The sequence below is a fragment of the Malaclemys terrapin genome, chromosome 1 (genome assembly GCF_027887155.1).
Source record: "Malaclemys terrapin pileata isolate rMalTer1 chromosome 1, rMalTer1.hap1, whole genome shotgun sequence".
In the NCBI taxonomy this organism is placed as follows: domain Eukaryota; kingdom Metazoa; phylum Chordata; order Testudines; family Emydidae; genus Malaclemys; species Malaclemys terrapin.
In genome coordinates, this window is record NC_071505.1 from 109658449 (window position 1) to 109679400 (window position 20952).

At 42.1% G+C, this 20952-nt stretch overlaps 1 protein-coding gene across 5 annotated transcripts in view; it reads left to right on the forward strand.

Annotated features, from left to right (window-relative positions):
• Positions 1 to 20952, forward strand: part of WNK1 (WNK lysine deficient protein kinase 1) — a 171268-nt gene that overhangs the window by 33729 nt on the left and 116587 nt on the right. For all 5 annotated transcript variants that reach the window (XM_054035141.1, XM_054035099.1, XM_054035108.1 and 2 more), the window contains exon 2: positions 17294 to 17466. In XM_054035141.1, coding sequence (XP_053891116.1) covers positions 17294 to 17466 — 173 coding nt within the window. The remainder of the gene's footprint in view (positions 1 to 17293; positions 17467 to 20952) is intronic.

Genomic DNA, 20952 nt, shown 5'->3' on the forward strand with positions numbered 1-20952 from the left:
TAATACCTAGTAATGATGAAACTAAGCTGATACTCAGGAAATATTTCCTAATTTTTTTTCTAGTTGTCTGCTTTGGAAAATTCTAAATTTCTTACTCCTTAATAGGACAAGGTAGGTGAGGTAATACCTTTTATTGGTCCAATAAATAAATAAATGGTCCAATAAAAGAGATTACCTCACCTACCTTGTCTCTTTCATATCTTGGGACTAACACCATCACTCCTTGATGTCTGTCCTTAATAAATGTACAGGGGACTGTCCTATGCTGCCTCATTGGTGGTTCAGCCACACTATACATATTTTAGCTCTCAAACATTTCCTGTAAATTGGGAGTTCTCAAACTGGGGGTCGGGACCCCTCAGGGGGTTGTGAGGTTATTACATGGGGGGTCGCGAGCTGTCAGCCTCCACCCCAAACCCCGCCTTGCCTCCCCCAGCATTTATAATGGTGTTAAATTAAAAACTTATTTATATATTTATTTGTGGGGCGAAGGGTCACACTCAGAGGCTTGCTATGTGAAAGGGGTCACCAGTACAAAAGTTTGAGAAGTACGGGTGTAAATGATCCAATACCTTTTTAAAATGTTCTCTGAATTCTGTCTAAATTATATCAAGGTACCTTCCCTTATGGTGTAGAAGGGGCTGTCCCTTCCCTGGTTTATTTGTAATCCAAAAATCTCATTGATACTTTTTTTTGTATTGCATCTGAAGCTTTTTATATGTAGTTGAAGCATGTCACCTTTTATCCTCACTTTAGCAACTCACTCTTTGTATTTGTCTTTGTGTGTAATCTGAGCATAATGTTAAAATCGTCAAGGTTGGATTATGTATAATCTATGAAGCATGCAATGCAGTGATTTCCTCTGCTCCAACTGTCTTGATTCCTTTCAGTCTGGCTTTTGAAGTTTCCACTCTATAGGAGCCACTCACTATGGTCTAATGACCTCTTCCTGGAGGACCCACAGAGCTTCTAGTCCATTCATATCCTCCTTTGCTTTTCTCCTGTTTTTGATACTGTCAAACATCTCCTCCTCCATGACATCTTATCCGCACGGGGCTTTCAAAGTACTGTCCTCTCTTGAGTCTCCATTTAGCTCTGACTGTTCTTTCAGTGTCTTTCGTGGTTTGTCGACCTCCTCTGCTCCCATACTGCTCCCATACTCCCAGAGCTCTGTCCTTCACCCTTTGCTCTCTTCACATTGCACTCCATCTCTAGATCATCTCATCAACTCATGAGTCACATTTAAATACTGCTATGTTTGTGAGGGCAAACTAAGGCTTTCCTTTAAGTTTTCTGCATGTATTTCTTTGATGTCAGGATTACAAACTTCTCACAATTCTCTCAACAAATGTAGAAGGTCACCAGATGGAAAACTGAGCCTGCTCCCCAGTGCACGTAGTCTGAAAATACAAGAAGAGATGGTTGGTTGATTGCCTCCCATTTTTTTTACAGAAGGGGCTTTTTTCCCTGTTGAGTGTTGTCTTACACTCTTGCAGTTCTCACTTGCAGAATCTAGCCCAATGAATATAAATAGATTATGAAGACTTTCAACTGAAATAACAGTAAGATTTGGGTTAAAAGGAATATTCTTGAAGGAACACACATTTGTATGGTAAGCTTTTAAATTAACTAAATGTTTAAAGAACTTGATGCTACAAACTCCATTCTTTCCTATGTTTTCAGCTGAGAGATGAATTATCTAGCCTATTGTACATAAATGTTGTGATGGAAGCTTCTGTTAATTTTTCTGTTCTGTGTAAGGTCATCAACACCTAGTGACTTTTTTTGTATGATAGTTTTTTTATGAAAGAGCTCGGTTAGCCTGAAGATCATGCTTGGAAGTGTCAGAGTTGGAGATATTGGAAATACTGATACATTTCCATGAAAATCAGTCTCTGAAAATTTTGGACTGCTTGAAGAGAGGTCTAACACATCACTGACACTTGTGTCTGTAATGTGAATACTTTGAAACTGCATGTTTGATTTATTCCAAAACTTCAGGGAAGGTTCTAGGCATCAGTGGGCACAACCTTATTGATTTTGGTGCAGATCGAAACACTGGAAAAGAGTGATGCACAGGAAAATCAGTGCCCCCGACTACCAGGTGCTGCAGACAGAGGGATCTCTGCTGTTCTCTGGTGCTTGCACATCAGAGGCAGCAGCTTAATAAATACGACCTCTTTGCTGGCCAGCTTTGTAAAGGGGTGAGTGGGAATGTAGCGCAGATACTTTTTTGCTTTTTGGAGATCCACCTTACCTATATCTCCTTAGGGTCGCTGACAACTGCCTTTTCCTTAACCAGGCATCATCTGTAATAGTAATGAGCAAATATACGTTGCTTTGATATGGCAACTTTCGTACCTGGAAAGATATTAGAACAAATTGTTAAACCATCAATTTGTAAGCATCTAGGTTTATAAGGAATAGCCAGCATGGATTTGTCAAGAGAAAATCATGCCATGCCAAACCAACGTACTTTCCTCCTTTGACAGGGTTACAGGCCTAGTGGAGAAGCAGTAGACATGATTTTAGTAGGACTTTTTTGGCACGGTTCCACATGACCTTCTCATAAGCAAACAAGTGAAGTGTGGTCTAGATGAAATTACTATAGGGTGTGTGCACAACTGGTTGAAAGACTTCACTCAGTGGTTCGCTGTTCATCTGGGAGGTTGTATCTGAGAAGGTCAGTCTTGAGTCTAGCAGTAGTCAATCTTTATTTTCCCCTTGGATAATCAAATGGAGAGAGAGAGTGCTCATAAAATTTGTGGATGACACTAAGATGGGAGCAGTTGCAAGCACTTTGGAGAGCAGGATTAGATTTCAAAATGCCCATGACAAATTAGAGAATTGGTCTGAAATAAACCAGGTAAAAGTCAATAAAGACAAATGGAAAGTACTACACTTGGGAAGGAAAAATCAACCTCATAACTACAAAATGAGGACTAACTGGCTAGGTGGTAGTACTGCTGAAAGGGATCTGGTTGTTAAAATGATTGTAAGTGAACAATGTGAAAGTTTTGAGGAAGACTAATGTGCTGGAATGTATTAACAGTAGTGTTTATATGCAAGACACTGGAGATAACTGTCCTGCTCTGCTTGGCACTGCTGAGGCCTCCTCTCAAGTACTGTGTCCAGTGTTCTTTTGAAAGATGTGGAATGGAGAGTCCAAAGGACAAAATTGACAAAAGGTTTAGAAAACCTTACCTATGAAGAAAGATTAAAAACACTTGGCATATTTAGTCTTGAGAACAGAAGAGGTGAGAGGGGACCTGAAACAGTCTTCAAATTAAAGGCTGTTACAATGAGGACGTGATCATTTTACGCTGAAGGTAGGACAAGAAGTAATAGGCTTAATATGCAGAAAGGAGGATTTAGGTTAGCTATTCGGAAGAACTATACGTGTACTTTAGGTCTGGAATAAGTTTCCAAGGGAGGTTGTGGAATCCTCATACCGGTTAGGGATGGTCTAGGTTTACTTGGTCCTGCCTCAGTGCAGGGGGCTCTACGGCTCAACTTGATGACCTCTCAAGGTCCATTCCAGCCCTACATTTCTGTGTTTTTTTTTTTTTTTTTTTTTTTTAAATCTTCAAAGAAGGTTCATGTGTATATATCTTGGAAATGAACCTTGGGAGTATTGTGACGTGCATATTTCACCTGGCAAGGAAACGGGAGGGTGAGAGAATTCGTTCTAGGAAACTTGCACAGAGCCAAACTTTAGCTATGAAAAGTGAATGCTTTTTACTAGTTATGCAGGTGTGACATTTTGTGAATAGCAATACTGAATGGATGTAATGTTTGTAAAGTTACAACATAACAAAACACTGATACTTGTAAGTAAGGAGTTGCCTATATGCTATGAACACTTGAGCATCTATAATAGTAAGTCTTATGAAAAACCTCTGTCACATACAATTGGATCCACAGCTGTTGTTCAGCTGCTTTTAATTACTCTATTTCATGCCTTGTCATCATCATGAAGGAGCTAGTAGAGAGATCTTTGATCCATTTTTGAGCCTGTGGCTATATGGAAATTTTGGCTGTGAAAGGCTCTTTTTCTCTGAAGAGTATTTGACAGATCCCCTGATACTTTGTAGAGTTAGATTCTGAGGTGGCATTAAAAAAAAAAAAAGCTGATGCAATTGTTTATTTGGGCTTCCACTTCTTGGTTCCTCATAGAAGAGCTGAATGGTTCATGACATTGAGCTCCGTGGACTCTTTGTTCAGACATTTGCTAATCTAGTTTTGTGGACTCTGCTGTGTTTTTTCTTCGCTCTAGAGCTAGATTTTTATTCAGGATGAGTAACTTGCAGCCTGCAAAGCCTCTGTGCCATTAACAAATTCCATTTGAATTTCTGAGCCCTGGCTTGCTAGCCTCTCCCTTGGTGACCTCTTATTAACCTTGCCTAAAAACCTTGGAAAGCATTTCTTTATATACTGCAGAAACCCACACAGAGCAACACTTGTTTCTGCAGTGTAGCACTTCTTCCTCTGCATGATAGGCAAGAAGACCCACCTCCCCACCAACATCTCCTCTTCCTCTCCAGACGAGGCCATCATGCTCCCACCACCTGCAACAGGAGACTATTTTAAACTATTTCAGGAGCTGTTTAAAGGAATTGCCAACATACTCCAAACACCTCTGGAAGAGGTTGCTGAGTTTCAGCACAAGTTGTTGGACATATTACACATGTTGGCCTCATGCAAAATTGCTCTTCCCATAAATAAGGCACTCATGGATCCTGCCAAGACCATCTGACAGATTCCCGCAACAATCCCTCCTACTTGTAAAAGAGCCGATTAAAAAGTGTTCCGTCCCATTGTAGGGCCTAGAATTTCTACTTTTCACAACTCCAACCAGTCTCACTGGTGGTAGAGATGGTCAGCGAACGGGACAGACAACACCACTCAAGAACTACTCCATACAAGAATGGAAAAGACTGGACCTCTTTGGCCAGAAGGTCTATTGGGAGCAACTTTGCCGTTCAGAATAGCCAATTATGAAGCATTGATGGCCAAATACAGTCACATAAATTACTCCAAAATGTCTGAATTTATTAACTTTATCCCTAAAGACAAAGAGCAATTTAAATCAGTCATCTCTGAAGGCCATCTCCTAGCAAGAATAGCTCTGTAGGTATCCTCAGACGCAGCAGACATGGTGGCAAGAGCCATCATAACTGCCATAGTGATGCATGGTTTCACTTGTCTGGGCTCCCAAAGGAGGTACAATCCACCATATAGGATCTTCTCTTTAAAAGCACAAAATTATTTGCAGGTAAGACCGATGAGTCCCTTCACACACTGGAAGACAGAGCGACTTTTTGGTCTTTAGGCATCTACGTATCTGCACAAAAACAAAAGCAAGGCAGATATTAACTAGCACAATGGTCAAGACAGCATCTTACACTTGGCCACAGAGGCAAAGACCCACAAAACGTAGGCCACTCCGACGTGAACCTTGTACGTCGCAACAACGTCTCTCAAAACATCAAATTTGAGGGTTTGGTTGAGGGTGTGAGAGACTTCCCTCAATTCCAGGTGCTGAAACCACTTTCTACCATCTGTCCCTTTACAGACCGTTTGACGCCATTCTGCCCAGTATGGCGAACTATTACTTTGGACAAATGGGTGCTGGAAATTCTCAACACTGGTTACTCCATCCAGTTAACCTCCATTTCCCCGACCATCCCTCTTCAGGGACCCCTCTCACGAGCACCTTTTAAAGACAGGAAGTACGGTAGAACCTCAAAGATACAAACACCAGAGTTATGTACTTATCAGTCAACTGAACAACATGTGGAACTGGAAATCCTCAATCAGGCAACAGTGCAAATGACAAAAAAAAAGGGGGGGCAAATACTGTACAAGGGGGTCAGTGCTGCAGGCCTCAGGGGGTAGGGTTCAGGGCTTCTGACCCTTGGGAGCACTGAGGCTTAGGGCTTTAGTCCTGGGGAGAGCACTGGGGTTTGGGCCTTCAGCCCCACAGCTCCACTTCTGGTTTCAGCTCCATGGGGAGCGTTGGGGTTTAGCTAAAAAGGGAGCATCAGTTTCAGCCCCAGCACTCCCCCTGTAGCTAAAGCCCCAAGCCCCCACTGAAGCCAGAAGTGGAGCTGGGGGGAGCCCCGAGCCCTGGTGCCCCCTGCAGGTTTGAAGCCATGAACGGAGCTGTGGGACTGAAGCTCCAAGCTTCAGTGCTCCCACCAGGTTTAAAGCACTGAACCCCAATGCTCCTGCAGGTCCCCTCCCTCCCTCCCCACACAGCTGCAGCCCTGATCCTCAGTGTGGCTGAAGTCTGTAACCTCTTCTTCAGAGTTACGGAACATTTCAGAGATATGGACAACCTCCCTTCTTGAAGTATCCATAACTCAAGTTCTACTGTACACCATTTCCTAAAATTGGGTGTGGTAGAACTGGTACTGGTACAGCACAGAGGGAAGGACTTTTGTTCCCATTATTTCTTAACCAAGAAGAGAGGAGGTTGGAGGCGCATTCTCTACTTAAGAAACCTCAACAAGTTCATCAAAACACAATGGTTCAGGACCTTAGCAACAAGAATCCCAGCGCTGAAACCAGGGGGCTGGTTTTCAGTCCTCAACCTTCAAGGCGCATACTTTCACATCACCATATACCCATCACACAGGCGATTCCTCTGATATGTTTTGGGACAGGATCACTATTACTGCCATTTGGCCTCTCCACAGCCCCCGAGTATTTTCCAAAGTTCTATCAGTGGCGGTGGCCCACCTCTGCCAAGAAGGGGTCATGATTTAGATGACTATCTACTCAAGGCCTCCATTTGGGAAGAGGCCATCGAAGCCACACAAGACAAAACTCTGACTCCAAATAAACATTCAGAAGTCAACAGTGACACCAGTACAAGAACTAGAATTCATCTAAACTCATTGGAGGTGAGAGTCTCACTACCACCGCACAGATTTGCCACACTAGATCAAAGCTATGGTGAACAGCCCACGGACATCTGCCAGGACTTGCCTCCAACTATTATGCCACACAGCGGCAACCATCTGTGTTGTAACACATGCCAGGCTATGCGTGCGCTGTCTCCTGGGGTGGCTCAGCACAGTGTACACCCTAAACAAACAGTCTGAGCAAGCCCCTCAACATATTATGGAAAGTTAGACTCGCTACAATGGTGGACCCACTCACACAATGTATGTGCTGAAATCCCCTTTCTACAGACTTCTCCCCCACCTCCCCTCGCACCCCCGCAATGATACGTCTCCTTAGTGGGCTGGGGTGCCCATCTGAACAACATCAAAGGACAGGGCAGGTGGTAGTCTTCTCCGGAGTCAGCGCTGCACATAAACCATAGTGGAACTGCAAGCAGTTTGCAATGCATTTTCACACTTTCTGCCCATGATCAGAGAAAAAACCATACAGATACTAACAGACAAAGTTGCTTACATGTTTTATGTAAACAGGGAGGAGTGAGGTCACATTCCCTCTACACTGAGGCATTAAGACCGTGGAACTAGTACATCCATCACAGCATCACCATATCAGCTTCCTATTTCCTGAACTGCCAGAATACCACAGCAGACATGTTAAGCAGAAAGTTTTCCCTTGATCATGATTTGGAAATAAATACCTTGGTGTTACAGGACCTATTCTGACACTGGAGCTTCCCAACCAGAGATCTATATGCCACAAGTTAGAACGGCAAATGTCCAACAATTTCCTCAAGCGTGGGGTTGAGGCCAGGATCCATGGATGAGACCTTCCTCCTCGGATTGGACACATCTCTTCTTCCTACCCCGTTGTCCAGTATCCTACAGAAGACCAAGACCAACCAATCCAGGGTCATCTTGATAGCCCCCACATGGCCCAGACAAACTTGGCTCCCATACCTGCAGCAGATGTCTGCATGCATATTGTGTTTTCCCCTTTCTTCCAAATACCCTGTCACAAGATGCAGGCCTGATCTTGCATCCAAACCTGGAGATACTCTACCTGAGGGCATGGCTCCTCCATGATTCCAAGGTGAGGAGATGACGACTTACTCAGACAATGTGAAGGATATCTTGTTAAACAGTAGGCGGTTGACCACATGCTCTCCTTACCTCCACAAATGAAAGAGATTCCACACATGGTATCAGAACAAACAAATTGGAGCCACCATCTCCGCTCTACCACTAGTTCTGGACTATATACTGGAACTAAAAAAAATCAGGTCTTTCACTGAACTGAATTACAGTACATTTTGCAGCTGTCACAACCTTCCATCATAAAGTAGATGGCTCTTCAGTCTTCACCCATCCAATTACAAAACAATTCTTACAAAGTGTCTGGTACCTTTATCCTGAACTCGGAGTCCCAGTGCTTCCATGGAATCTTAACTTAGTGCTTCATTCTCTTACCAGACCTCCGTTCGAACCCTTTCCTACATATTCACTATTACATCAATGAATGTGGCCTTCCTTGTCGCCATCACAACCACAAGACGCCTGGGAGAACTTGGGATTCTCATTGCATACCCCATGTACATGATCTTCAAGAACAAAGTCACTCTAAGACCGCATCCTAAATTTCTTCTTAAAGTACACTCTTAGTTCTACCTCAACCAACCCATTCCATCTTTCTGCCGCCTTCCATATACAGGCAAGAAGTGGCACTCCGTACTCTGGATGTCAGAAGGGCACTAGTGGGTTTTTTTTTTTTTTTTTTTTTTTTTTTTTAAATCTTGAACCGACAAAACAATTTAGGAAGGCACCAAAGCTGTTACTCTACTAAGGAGAGTTCTAAAGGAGAAGCCATATCCAAGCAGAGACTCTCCAAATGGATTTCAAAGTGCATTCACCTTTGCTACTATTAACACAAACTACAATCCCCATTGGGGATTAGAACACATTTCACCAGGTTGCGCTCTACATCGGTAGCCTTCCTTAATAAAATACCTACTATGGACTTGTGTAAAGCAGCCACTTGGGCATCAGCCCACATGTTCATTCAGCACTATGCAATCGAGCAAGACTCGACATCTGACACTTTGAGGCTTCATGGTCCATTATTGATCACAGATCCGTCTCTGAAGCCCCTCCCTTCCACTGGTGTGTGTGTGGGGGGGGGAGCGCCACTGCTCTAGTTACCTGAAGTGGAGGACCCACAGGGACATCACTTGGAGAAAAAGACCTTGTATAGTAACTGAGGTTCCTCGATGTTTCCCTGTGGATGCACCACTACCTGCTCTCCTCTCCTCTAGTTTGGAGTTATCCGAAAGTCCTCTGTGGTAGAGAAGGAAAGGCAGGGGTGGGAGTGGGGGTTGGTCACACAGTGCTAGTTAATCACCATTGATGGCGCGAGATGGGGAGAGCTCATGTGTGGCCCAACTGGGCACTGCTGTAGAAATTCTCCGACAGAGGCGCAGGGGTGCAGTTACTTGAAGTGGAGCACCACCAGGGCTGCATATCTCAAAGAACCTCAGTTACTGCACCAGGTGAGTAATCTTCTCTTCCTTATATCTACCCAGGCATAGTGTATTAAGTGGTGGTTGCTTCTGTGCAGGGACTTTATTTTTTAGAAAAATATTGATTCAAATCTTGTGTGTACATATATAGAATTCCTGCAGCAGTACGTCAATGTGCACAAGATCAAAGATCCGGTGATTTCACAGAAAGCTTTAGATTAGCTCTGTTTTGAGCTATTACCATGTCAATGTTGTGTAATGATTTTAGGGTGCAAGAGAAGGAACAGTTCTTTAAAGGGATCAACCTGGGAACTGCTGGACAATTGGAAAAATCCTAAGTCCTGAAAAACTAAACTCTGAAAGTCTATGCATATTGCTGCAATTATTTTATTTATTGGGAAAAATTGGGAGGTCCGTACCTGGTATGGTGAACTACTGGAGTACTGTTGTGGGAGTAGGAATTTTTATTTGATCACAAACTAGGACAGTTATCTGAATCAATAACGTAGGTTATCACAAGTGAAGACCAAAAATTTCGAAGCAGTATTTATTAGTGAGAGGAGGTTGGGAGGAGGGATGTGGTGTGGGGCTAAGTTGGCCCAGTGCAGGGTGTCTCCTTTTAAATCAGTCTTAAAGACTGTGCTCATAGATGGCATGTTGCCAGGGAGCCTTCCAACAGGCGGTCTTGGAGGAGAAATGGAACGTAAGTGGCTATCCCATTAACATTGACTGTAACAAATTCCAAGAGAAGAACTATGCATAAGATTTCTACTTCATTCAGAACGTACTCATTTGGCATTCCATGAATATAGCAACTCACAGGAGCTTGGTCTCTAGCTGTCTACGTGAAGGCCCATTTGGGGTGCAGTTTTTCATTGGGGGAAATAACCTAGTGATATGTGAAAGGTGTATATAAAGAATTGGACCCTAAGTCTAGGCCCTCCCTTGACTTTGTGAAAAGAGATGAATGAACAAGGGTTTAAAAAAAAAAAAAGTCCTTAATGTGAACACTCCTTTGTCCTACTTTGTTCCCTCTATACTAGAACTTTCTCCTAGGCAATTGCTTTCTTCTTGCCAGTCCCCTGTGTTCACAGCATTGTGTACAGGTGTCATAAACATCCGATTGTTTGGTTGTTACAAGCAAGTAGGCAGAAAACGGATAACAATGAAAAATTATTTGTAAGTGCTTCTATTGTCTAAGAATTTTGCTGTCCATGATCCTGTTCACTGCTTCTGTGTTTGTTTTGGTAGAGCAAAGTGCAATGTGGCTGCACTATGTAGCTCTGTTTGAATAGATGTCTGTCAGATGTAAACCAAGCTAGGCTTTACTGTAAGTGTAAACAATCATTTGTGTTAGAAGGCTTACTATTCTGTTTTAGTATTGACTATTACAAAAAGGGAAATAATGAACTCTACCACTGCCCAACCCTGAGCCTCTCCAAGTTACGTACTCAGAAGAAATGCTACAGAGAGACTCTGAAATGTGGATTTTCCAGACTGAATGAACTGTTCAGTTGATTCATAATGTGGCCCTGCCACTGTAATATTTCATAATTTAAAAGATAGTGGTAACATGCACATATTGGTTAAATGATATATTTAGCCAACCCCCTTTCCTTTCCTTGTACATGAAGCTACCTATTTGGGATCTCAGATGTGTTGACTGTCCCTAAAAACAGGAAAGCCAAATAAAAACATATCAAGACCCAGCAGTAAATGTTTACTGGATGTGTGCATACTTTGAGCTGCCAAGAGGCAAGTATTTTTATGGGAACTTAAGCTACTCCATTATCTGTGTCTGTGCCTCATATAAGGTACCTTAAAGATGGGGGAGGGTGATGGCTGTTTCAGTTCTAGTGTTTTCTCTTAATGAACAAAATGCAAGAGGGAAAGGGGTTGGTGAGGCTATATCTTGCTTGGCATGGCTGACTAAAGTGGGTCTTTTAAATGTTTACCAGTCATTGCACAATGTACAACAGCGCTGATACAGACATCTGTCTCCCAACTGAAAGAAATTGCAATAGAAAATACATGGATAAATAGCATCTGCCAAGAAAAAAAAAATTGAATGGTACTGAGCTGAACAATTGTTTCTCTTGCTGCCTGTCTCTGTTCCAGGACCCTGGCTCTACAGAAGTTCGTCATGTGCCGGGTAGCCTTGCTTTTTTTTGTTCTGCCTTGTCAAAACAATTTAATGTAGGTGGAAAGGAATGAATGAAATGAACAGTGTGGGCTTGATGCATCTGCTCCAGTTCGTTCTGAAGGCAACCCTGTGGTTGGGATATGACACTGAGTCCTTGTGGGGGGAGAGGGGGGTAAGATATCAATTCAGGAAGAACAATGCTGTCCATTTTATGCAACACTAAAAATATACAGGCTGTCAAGCCCTTCTCAATTTCACTTCCTAAAATGGATTTAACTGCTTGTTTGCCTTGCCTATATACTCCAATGGCTTGAAGATACCATATGATTGCATTATTTCTTGTAAATTCTAGATTTTGATGTTTCCTTTATTCTATCCTAAGCCTTCTTAGCTGTTTTTACTCAAGTAATTTTTCCATTTCAACGAATGAGCAATTTTCCCCCACTCAAAGGCTGCTTAGTGACAGTAGCATGGGTTTCTATTAACTCCTTGAAGTGAAGGATGTCAAGTTTCTAGTCCTTTCTGCTGTTCATAGTAGTTTCTCCTTTCACTAAAATTGGATCTACACTGCTGAACTGAGTGCAACCCCCTCAGTTGCTTCCTCTTGTGTGGTTTTTTTAGTGTTCTGGGTGCTTGACTTGTTCCTTTACTTACCCTACTTGCAGTTTAACGTTAACCTGCTGGCTTTTAAACATCTAGTTAGAATACCTGGAATTGCTAGTGACTCAGAGCAGTAGGTATGTGCTGAAAGGCTCACTTTAGATACCTATTCAGATTTACAAAAATGCTAAATAGGGCTCCTGTCCATATAATTCAGGTACCCTTGAAATCACTTAACCAAGTGCAGGAATTTCTTAAACAACCTGCCACAAACAATCCCCTCTTCTCCCTCAATTTCCCACTCTTAATTACAATTTCTCCCATTTCAAATTTTGGGAGATTAAAAGATGAGCTTTGTAACATGCCTTGATAGTCATCAGATATGTGGAACCTGAAATTTTCCATTTTTGGTAGATGCATTTTAGATAGGTAGAATTGGGGTAATGATTCTTCTGCAGCACAGATTCTCAACCTCGAGATGGTAACAATCCCGCCCTTCCCATATTGTTAAAAGGGAGGGCATTCTAGCTCCATCTTGGCTAACTGGCAGGGGGAAGAGTCCTGATCTATAAAAGGTTGAGAACCACTGTCTTACAGAAATTTCTTGTATGTCAATATTAGTGACTTCTGTTTGTAATTCTTTCATCTTGCCACTTTTCTTCATAGCTTTCATTCCTAATTGTACCTCTCTAACAGGGTTGGCCACATCGGGGGTGGGGGAGGTGGATTATTTCATGGATTCAATAAAGGTGTCCAGTTGTTCAGCAACAGTGGCTATTAAGACTATTGCTTTTCCTGTGAAGTGATATGTTTGTACAAGGAAGACTAGGGACCTTAAGATAGAGGCTGTCAGGTTTTCACATACTCAGTCCCGGTCTACACTACAAACAAATGTCTAACTGCCTCACTCGGGTGTGGAAAATCCATGCCCCTGAACAACGTAGTTATATCATCCTAACCACTGATGTGTAGACAGTGATATGTCAACGGAGGGCTTCTCCTATTGACATAGTTGAGACTTGCTGGGGAGGTGAAGTACCTATACTGATGTTAGAAGCTCTCCCATTGGTGTAGGTAGTGTTTTCACTAAGCACTACAGCGGCACAGCTGCACTGGTGCAGCTGTGCCGCTGTAAATGTAGACAAGCCCTCAGACAGCTCAGTTTGAGCAGCAGAGCGCCGAAAGGTGACTATGCGATGGGAGTTGCTATAGCCCATCTTCACACACAAAGAAGTCTTACTATAGAACTAATAGGTTTTAGGCTAATATTAAACTTGTGCCAGTTGTTACAGTATTAGGGGACTAATTTTTTAAAATATGAAGTTATGCACAACTAAATGCAGTTTGCATGTGCAAATGACCAGTTTGGTGCATAACTAGTCCTCTATTGTGTGTGCAAATACATGGTTTGGTAATATTTGCATATGCACAAAGTAAGCACATAATTTTTCAAGAACACATGTACAATTAACCTCTAAATATCAACGTTTCTTCTATAAGCCTGCATGGATATGTCTTAACATTGAGGGGAAATCTTAAGGCTTGTAGCAGTTATGGGTGTGATTATGGAGAGTGGAAGGGAAACACTAAGGTCAGGTCTACGCTACAGAGTTACATCCACACCCTTGAGTGATGCAGTTATACTGACCTAGCCTTCAGTGTAGACAGCACTATGTCGGCAGGAGGGCTTTTCCTGTTGATATAGCTACTGTCTCTCACGGAGGTGAATTGGTTTGTGTCAGTGTAGTAGGGTCTTTACTGAAGTGCTAATAGCTGTGCCACTGCAGCATTTTAAGTGTAGACCTGCCCTAGTATAGTAGTAAGGTAAAGTTGGTACTTACTGGTGGTTCAGTGGACAAGTGGTGTCTCCTCCCTCTGCCCTTCCCCCATAGGTCTTCGAAATTAATATTACATTAGAGTACTGCAGCAGCAAAACTTAAGCCTTTTTTTTTTTCCACTTGTGAAAATACAGCTACTTACCCCAGCTTGAAACTTGCTGGCGTGCATTAAATGTGCAAACTTGTCCCAAACTATTAGGGCAGCATGACTTCTAATGCAGATGTTGAGTTACTCACTTCACTACTTTTGCCATGACTTTCTGCCAGTGCTCAGTGTTGAGTGTCTGTCTGCAGCACAACAGTTATATCTGTAGGGACATGACATCAGCATTGATGTGACCAGTGAGGATGAAATGGCTCAACATATGCATGCCCATTATGGGTATGTATGTGGCCAGAAGCAACACTAGTTAAATTCCGTTCTGAGCTTTGGTGGTAGTATTGCAATGATGTGAGGAAGTTGAATCATTTGAGTTTGAGATTAGATGTTGGGTAGTTACAATGTGCAAACTTAATGTAACAGAGTTATGGTCTAAAACTGATTATTAGCAAAGTTTGTGGTACATCACTTTAGGTAGCATAAAGTTTCTTTTAAAAAATGCATTCTCATGAATGCTATACACCTAGAAAACTCTAGCATTTGAAATGCTTTTAGCCAATTTTAACAGAGATACTCAAGACAGTAGTAAAGAGAGAGAAGGTTGTTTCCTGATGTAGTCTTGAATGGTTTTGCTAAGTTTGTGGCTATAATTGTTTATTATAAACTTAAAAGCTTGATAGACTTTTTCAATAATAAAAGCTGGTCTAAAATACAGTATAAATATTTCTTTTTGGTTTTTGGACAATCTGCAAACTAAACTAGTTTCAGTATGTGAATATTTATTGTGTAGTATCAACACAAGTACATAGATACTTTAAATAAATATATTTATTTGGAGTCCAGGTCATAGAGCAGTGGCCAGGAACATGATACACCCAACATTGAGAATAGAGAGTCTCATACTGGAGGTTTTATGTATTGGCCCAAATATTGAGGGCTTCTCCCAGGAAGCATGTGATATGATGCAGTTCTGCTGATACACAGATATGCAGATTGTGTGTTTAAAAATATGGTGCATTGCTTTTACTGTCATTCATTCATGTTGTAGAAACAAGTGCTATTTAACCTTTAACTGGTCCTTACCTGGAGCCTTTACTGTCTGTCTTATTTCTAGGGGACAGAAAGGTCTTTAGTCTCACAGTCAGACTACAAAATCAAATCTACACTTGAGATGTACAAGATCTATAAACATATAAGCTTATTGCATATGTGTCTTTGGCAAGTGTATGTTCTGTTTTTACTTGGAAAGTAACAAAAATTGGCATGCATTCATTCCTGAAATGGGAAGAATTAGTAATATTGAATGTTAAGTTACCTATAAGCCAAATAGCTTGTTGTATAACCCTTCAGTCATATCACTTCATTCTTTTGTTTTAGGATAATGCTTAAACAGGATTATAAAATATACCGGTAATTCAATATTTGAGATAGACCTGTTTTAAAGTAGGCCATTGTGGTTGAGTAGTTTTTACAAAGTAGGTAATTGTGAGCTGTACGTGTAACTTATAGTTAAGAGTTCTGAAGACCTTTAAGAGTGTTTGGATTTTTTTCTTCATTTTCATCTGGAAAATCTTTACACTTCTTGCACTTGTCTTTACATTATAATGTTCCCGCTGGAAAATAGCCTAAGTTCCTCCATAACTATGGCTATGTCTACACTACAAATTACTTTGTTCACACCCCTGAGCGAAGTAAATTATACCAATCCTGCAGGTCTTCATCTGCATCTGAGTAGTATTGGGAAGTCACATTTAGGGAATGTCTATATAACATTTTGGAGCGAGCCTCCCAGCCCAAGTTGACAGATTCAGGGTAGCAGGGCTTGGATTAGTCCCCTAAAAGTAGCTGTAGAAACAGCGCTTTGGAGTTGCTACTCGGACTCTGAAGACCAACCTTCCTCTGTAGGCTTCAGAGCCCGAGCTACAACTTCAAAGTACTGTAGTGAATCTAGCCTCTTGAGAACTGGCAGCTAAGCTGATGGAAGAATTCTTCCATCAACATAGCAGTGTCTGTAATGGGGCTTAGGCTGGCTTATGTTTTCTCACTCAAGAGATAGTTAACACTCTTGACTGACCGCTAGTTCAACCTAGGTTTTAGGTGTGGACCAGTCCTAAATCTCTAAATGTAGAATTCAGTCCTATACTCTTGATATTGATCCTCTTGCAGCAGGGAAATCCTAACATGTTTAGTCTGCATACAGGGCCAGCTCCAGGGTTTTTGCCGCCCCAAGCAGCCACCCCCCCAAAAAACCAGAAAACAAACAAACAAAAAAGCCCCGATCGCCATCTGCTGCACTTCGGCAGGAGGTCCTTCGCTCCGAGCTGGAGTGAGGGACCCTCTGCCGAATTGCCGCCGAAGAGCCGGATGTGCCGCCCCTCTCTGGTGTGGCCGCCCCAAGCACCTGCTTGGTAAGCTGGTGCCTAGAGCCGGCCCTGTCTGCATACAAAAGAGGCAATTCTGAAGCATATTTCTTAATATTTGGGGATCCTTAAATGTATTGGACCACTGTATCCCCTTCCCCTAAGCATTAGTAGCTGTGAATCTGATTTTTGGCCAGGGGGTAGGGAGAATAATAGGCTCAGAGGGTGTGAGCCCTGGTTAATACTACAAACCTATGATGGTATAACTACATTGCTCGGCTGTGGAAGATACCAACCTAACCACTGGCGTAGATAACACTATGTTGACAGGAGGGCTTCTCCCATTGACATAGCTACTGACCCTTGAGGAGGTGGAGTAGTACCTGTGCCGACAGGAAAAACTACCTATGCCGAAAGGAGAGCATCTTCACTATGTGTTACAACTGCATTGGTGCAGCTGCGCTGCCACAGTGCTGTAAGTGTACACAAGCCCTAAGACTAGTGACTCTCTAGAGAGCAATCGTATGGCATAAACTACTAAATCCGGTAAGAGGCTGTAGTAATAGAATGCATCTGCATTTATATAGTGCATTTTAAAAAAAACGAACATGAAATATGCAATTGAATGACAATTGGGTGGAGTGAATTCATTGTAAGTGAATGAATCTGAGTGGACTTAAGAGTCTCTGCTTATCGGAGAATCTTACTAATGTGCAAGAATCGGCAGCTTGTCACTTTTTCAGCTTGCTGCCATTCCCATGTGTTAAAGTGGACTACTTTGTATCAGTTTTTATATATAATCTAATCTCTTTTTTTTCTTTTTGCTAGGATCGGAAGCTGTCAAAGTCAGAGCGGCAGAGATTTAAAGAGGAAGCTGAAATGCTGAAAGGGCTCCAGCATCCTAATATTGTTCGGTTCTATGATTCCTGGGAGTCTACAGTGAAGGGAAAGAAATGTATTGTTCTCGTGACAGAACTCATGACATCTGGAACGTTGAAAACGTAAGTGAGCTCAGGCACAAGAGGGGGGTGTGTGATAATGATTAGCATGACATCAGAATATTGAAATAAAATGGAAACCAATGTTTCTTTTCAGAATATCTAAGGCCAAAGACCCATTTCTGGAAGTGAGGCAAACAAAAGCTTTCTCTATAAACCTAAAATTACTGCTCAAGTTGGATGCTATTAGCACCTTAGAGTGGGCCATCCTTTGAGGTAGTGAGATTGATAAATTGTCTCATATCACTTTCTAGTATACACAGGCAGAAAAAGATGGGTTTTTTATTGGTTTGTTTTTAATTTCAGGGATTGAGGATACAAGCAGTGATCCTATTCATCTTTGTATCTCCCCCATCCCTGTTTTACGCTTAAAATGTAGTGGTGCTGTAGCTCTGTTAGTCCCAAAATATTAGAGACACAAGATGGGTGAGATAATATCTTTTATCGGACCAACGTCTGTTGGTGAGAGAGACAAGCTTTCGAGCTTTCATAGAGTTGTTCTTCAAGTCTGGGAAACTCAGAGTTCTGGTCAAGCTCAAAAGTTTGTCTTTTTACCAAGATAAGTTGGTCCAATAAAAGATATATCATCATCCACCTTATGTCATGTAGAATGTAAGCTCTTTGGGACAGGGACTACTACTTTGTACAGTGCCTAGCATAGTCAGGCCCTGATACGTGATTGGGGTCTCTGGGTGCTACCACAATACAAATAATTCATAGAAGTACGAAAAGTTATTTGCAAAGCTTTTTATTTGATGGGGAATTTCTAAAGTTATTTCTGAAAGTGAGTGTCTGAACTTCCAGACTGTAATTGAGCTCTCTGTGAAACTGTAAATCTGTTATAAGCCTGAGCTGAAGTGAGCATTAGGAAATTGAGTTGCAAGGAAGCCCTCTAGTGGTGACTACAAGATTACAGAGAACATTATACTTCAGTGCAGCTTTGCAACTTCCTTAGGTTTATGGTAGACATAATTGGATGTTCATTGAACATGTGCACAGTTTTTGTCTATTTGGAACTGGAATAATTTTTTTGGGGGGTGAGTGGGTAATAAAGAAGAGATTCAGTAATTTATTTAATTGCCCTTTAAGTCTGACAGGACTTGAATTCTAGCGAATAAATAGGCAGCCTGTGGGAGCTTGAAACAGTCTGTAAACAAGTTCATAATCCATTCAGTCAAAATACCCTGACCTGCTTGTTTTTGTGAGATTTACTTATGGCCACAAATGAACACAGAGCAGGAAAAAACCTTTTCCACTGAGCATTCTAGATTACATTTGCAGGGGAAGTGCTTATCCTTTGTGTTGCATCTGTTACTCTGAAGTCCTACAATCATGAATGTTTTTCCACCCGTGCCGTGCCAAGGAACTGCTCAGGAAAGGGTTGTGTCTCTTCTCCTTCCCCCGCCCCAGTGGCTCAGCCTTCAACAAGGCTGTGCTCTGTTTATTGCTGTAGATTATTAATGTAGACTAGTTGTTGGCCTATTGGAAAGATTTGAGGTGGTTGTCACAGTTCAGGGCAGTTGCACCTTATTTCCCCTCTGTGATACAGCAAGGGCACCTGCTCCAGACTCCTAAGCTGTTCCTTTTCATAGGTGGAGACAGGTTTCTCCCCCTCTGGATTGGGCTATTTCCAGGCTGAACAGTTCCCTGCCTTCGCTGTGTTATTCCCCAGGATAAGAGAGTGTCTAAGCAGACCTGCTTTGCGTCTCTGCTCCGAGATGGTACATAGTAGTATATATGCCCAGAGTTTTAGATTACCAAACTGCTTTTATGAACAATCACATCTTTTCTCAAGGTAAAAGCATTACAGTGAAAACACTTCAAAAACAGTAAAAGAATCTACACACATGCTAATAAGCTTACCAGACATCACCCCTTCACTCCAAGAAGGGCTCAGGGTGGTGATTAGTCCTTCAAACCCTGCCCCTTCCGCCCCCCCTCCCCCCCCCCAGTTGTTTTTCCTTTGGACACAAGTTGATCACATCTTCAGTTCAAACAAACACCTAAATCTTATGGGGTTGCAGTGGGCCAAAGACCTTCCAACTGTCCCTAAGGATTGGGGCTCCCTAGGTCCTATGTTTCCTGGATCAGAAGGAAGGCCCTGAGTCCTTTTTAACTCAGGCTATTTAACCAAAAGTCCTTTCTTTGTCTGTTGATCCCTGTATAATCTAGTTTGAACCAATATATGCAAGCCCCTCTCCAGGTCATAGCTCTGAGGAGGTGTTACATCCTGAGTGAATTTGTTTAACTGTCCCCTGCTGTTCTTAGTTCCTGGAGGGTTGTGGTCTCCCTCATGGAATTACATACAGTCCTTTGTTAGTACATAAACATTTGCATTTTTAATACAATGAACTCCTAAAATACTTAAACGTAATTCCGTATTGTATTACAGTGGTGTCTCTAATAAATGAATGGCTCTGCAGAGCCTTTCTTGTGAGAAATGCAGTTGAAGTCTACATAAAGCTCTGAATATGCACCCATGTTTCAAGTGTGTTAGGAGAGAATTTGGTGTATTCTACTTGTTTTTGGTATTGGGATTTGCGAATAAAGTTCTAGTGCTAGGTTGAGTTGTTAAATTAGAGGTTTTGACAGATGGACGGAAGGGGTTTGGCACTTGAGGAATTGTGGGAGGCAGGAAAGGACTGTGAGGAAAATATTATTTGGATGTTTATACTAAAAACAAGTAAATAGTTAACAGTGACACGTAAAGATAATTTAGGTTGCAGACATAATTTATTATGCTGAATGGGTCAGTTAGCATCTTTCCAATCTGCAGACATAAGAAAATGTCACCACATTTTTTTTACACTAAGTCTGACTAGTTCTTGTTTGTCTTGTTCCAGGTTACACACATCCAAGTTGGTAGGCCGTGCTGCTTGCTAGTGATGCCAATATTTCTGCCTCTCTATTTTGTATCTTCCAGGATTTTCTTTCATCATTTGATGGGGTTTTACTACATGGGGTTTGACAACAGTTCTTCCTGTCCCAGAATCTCTCCAGCCCATGAGTGTCTTCCCATTAATCTTCTGTTCCCACTGTGGATCAGATGAGTCTGAGCCCAGGACAGTACAACAGGACAAGTATACCTGTGCCTGAAGTGGGACCCTATCTGCCACCACAGCCTGTCCCCCAAGCTGTGTAACTGCTTTCCTCTGACAGTTCACTCACATAGTTGACGCTGGATAGAAAGACAGAAAACTTTGATGAAACATCTTAATCGTCGTCTCACTGGATCAGATTTGAAAACTTAAATGGACCGAGCTTCCACATTGCCTAATGGGAAGATAACTCAGTCCTGGTTTGCCTCAAGTCACGGGTGGTGGGTATAATAGGCCAGGAGAGGTGCTGCCTCCCCTGGTGCTGCTGTGTCCACTGGACCCCTGGTTGCAGGGTTTGGCAGTGAAGTTTTTGCTTTATTATGTCCTATGCAGGTTCTGGGATGGCTGAGGAGGCACATACAGCCTCCTCAGCAGCCCCAGAACCTGCATG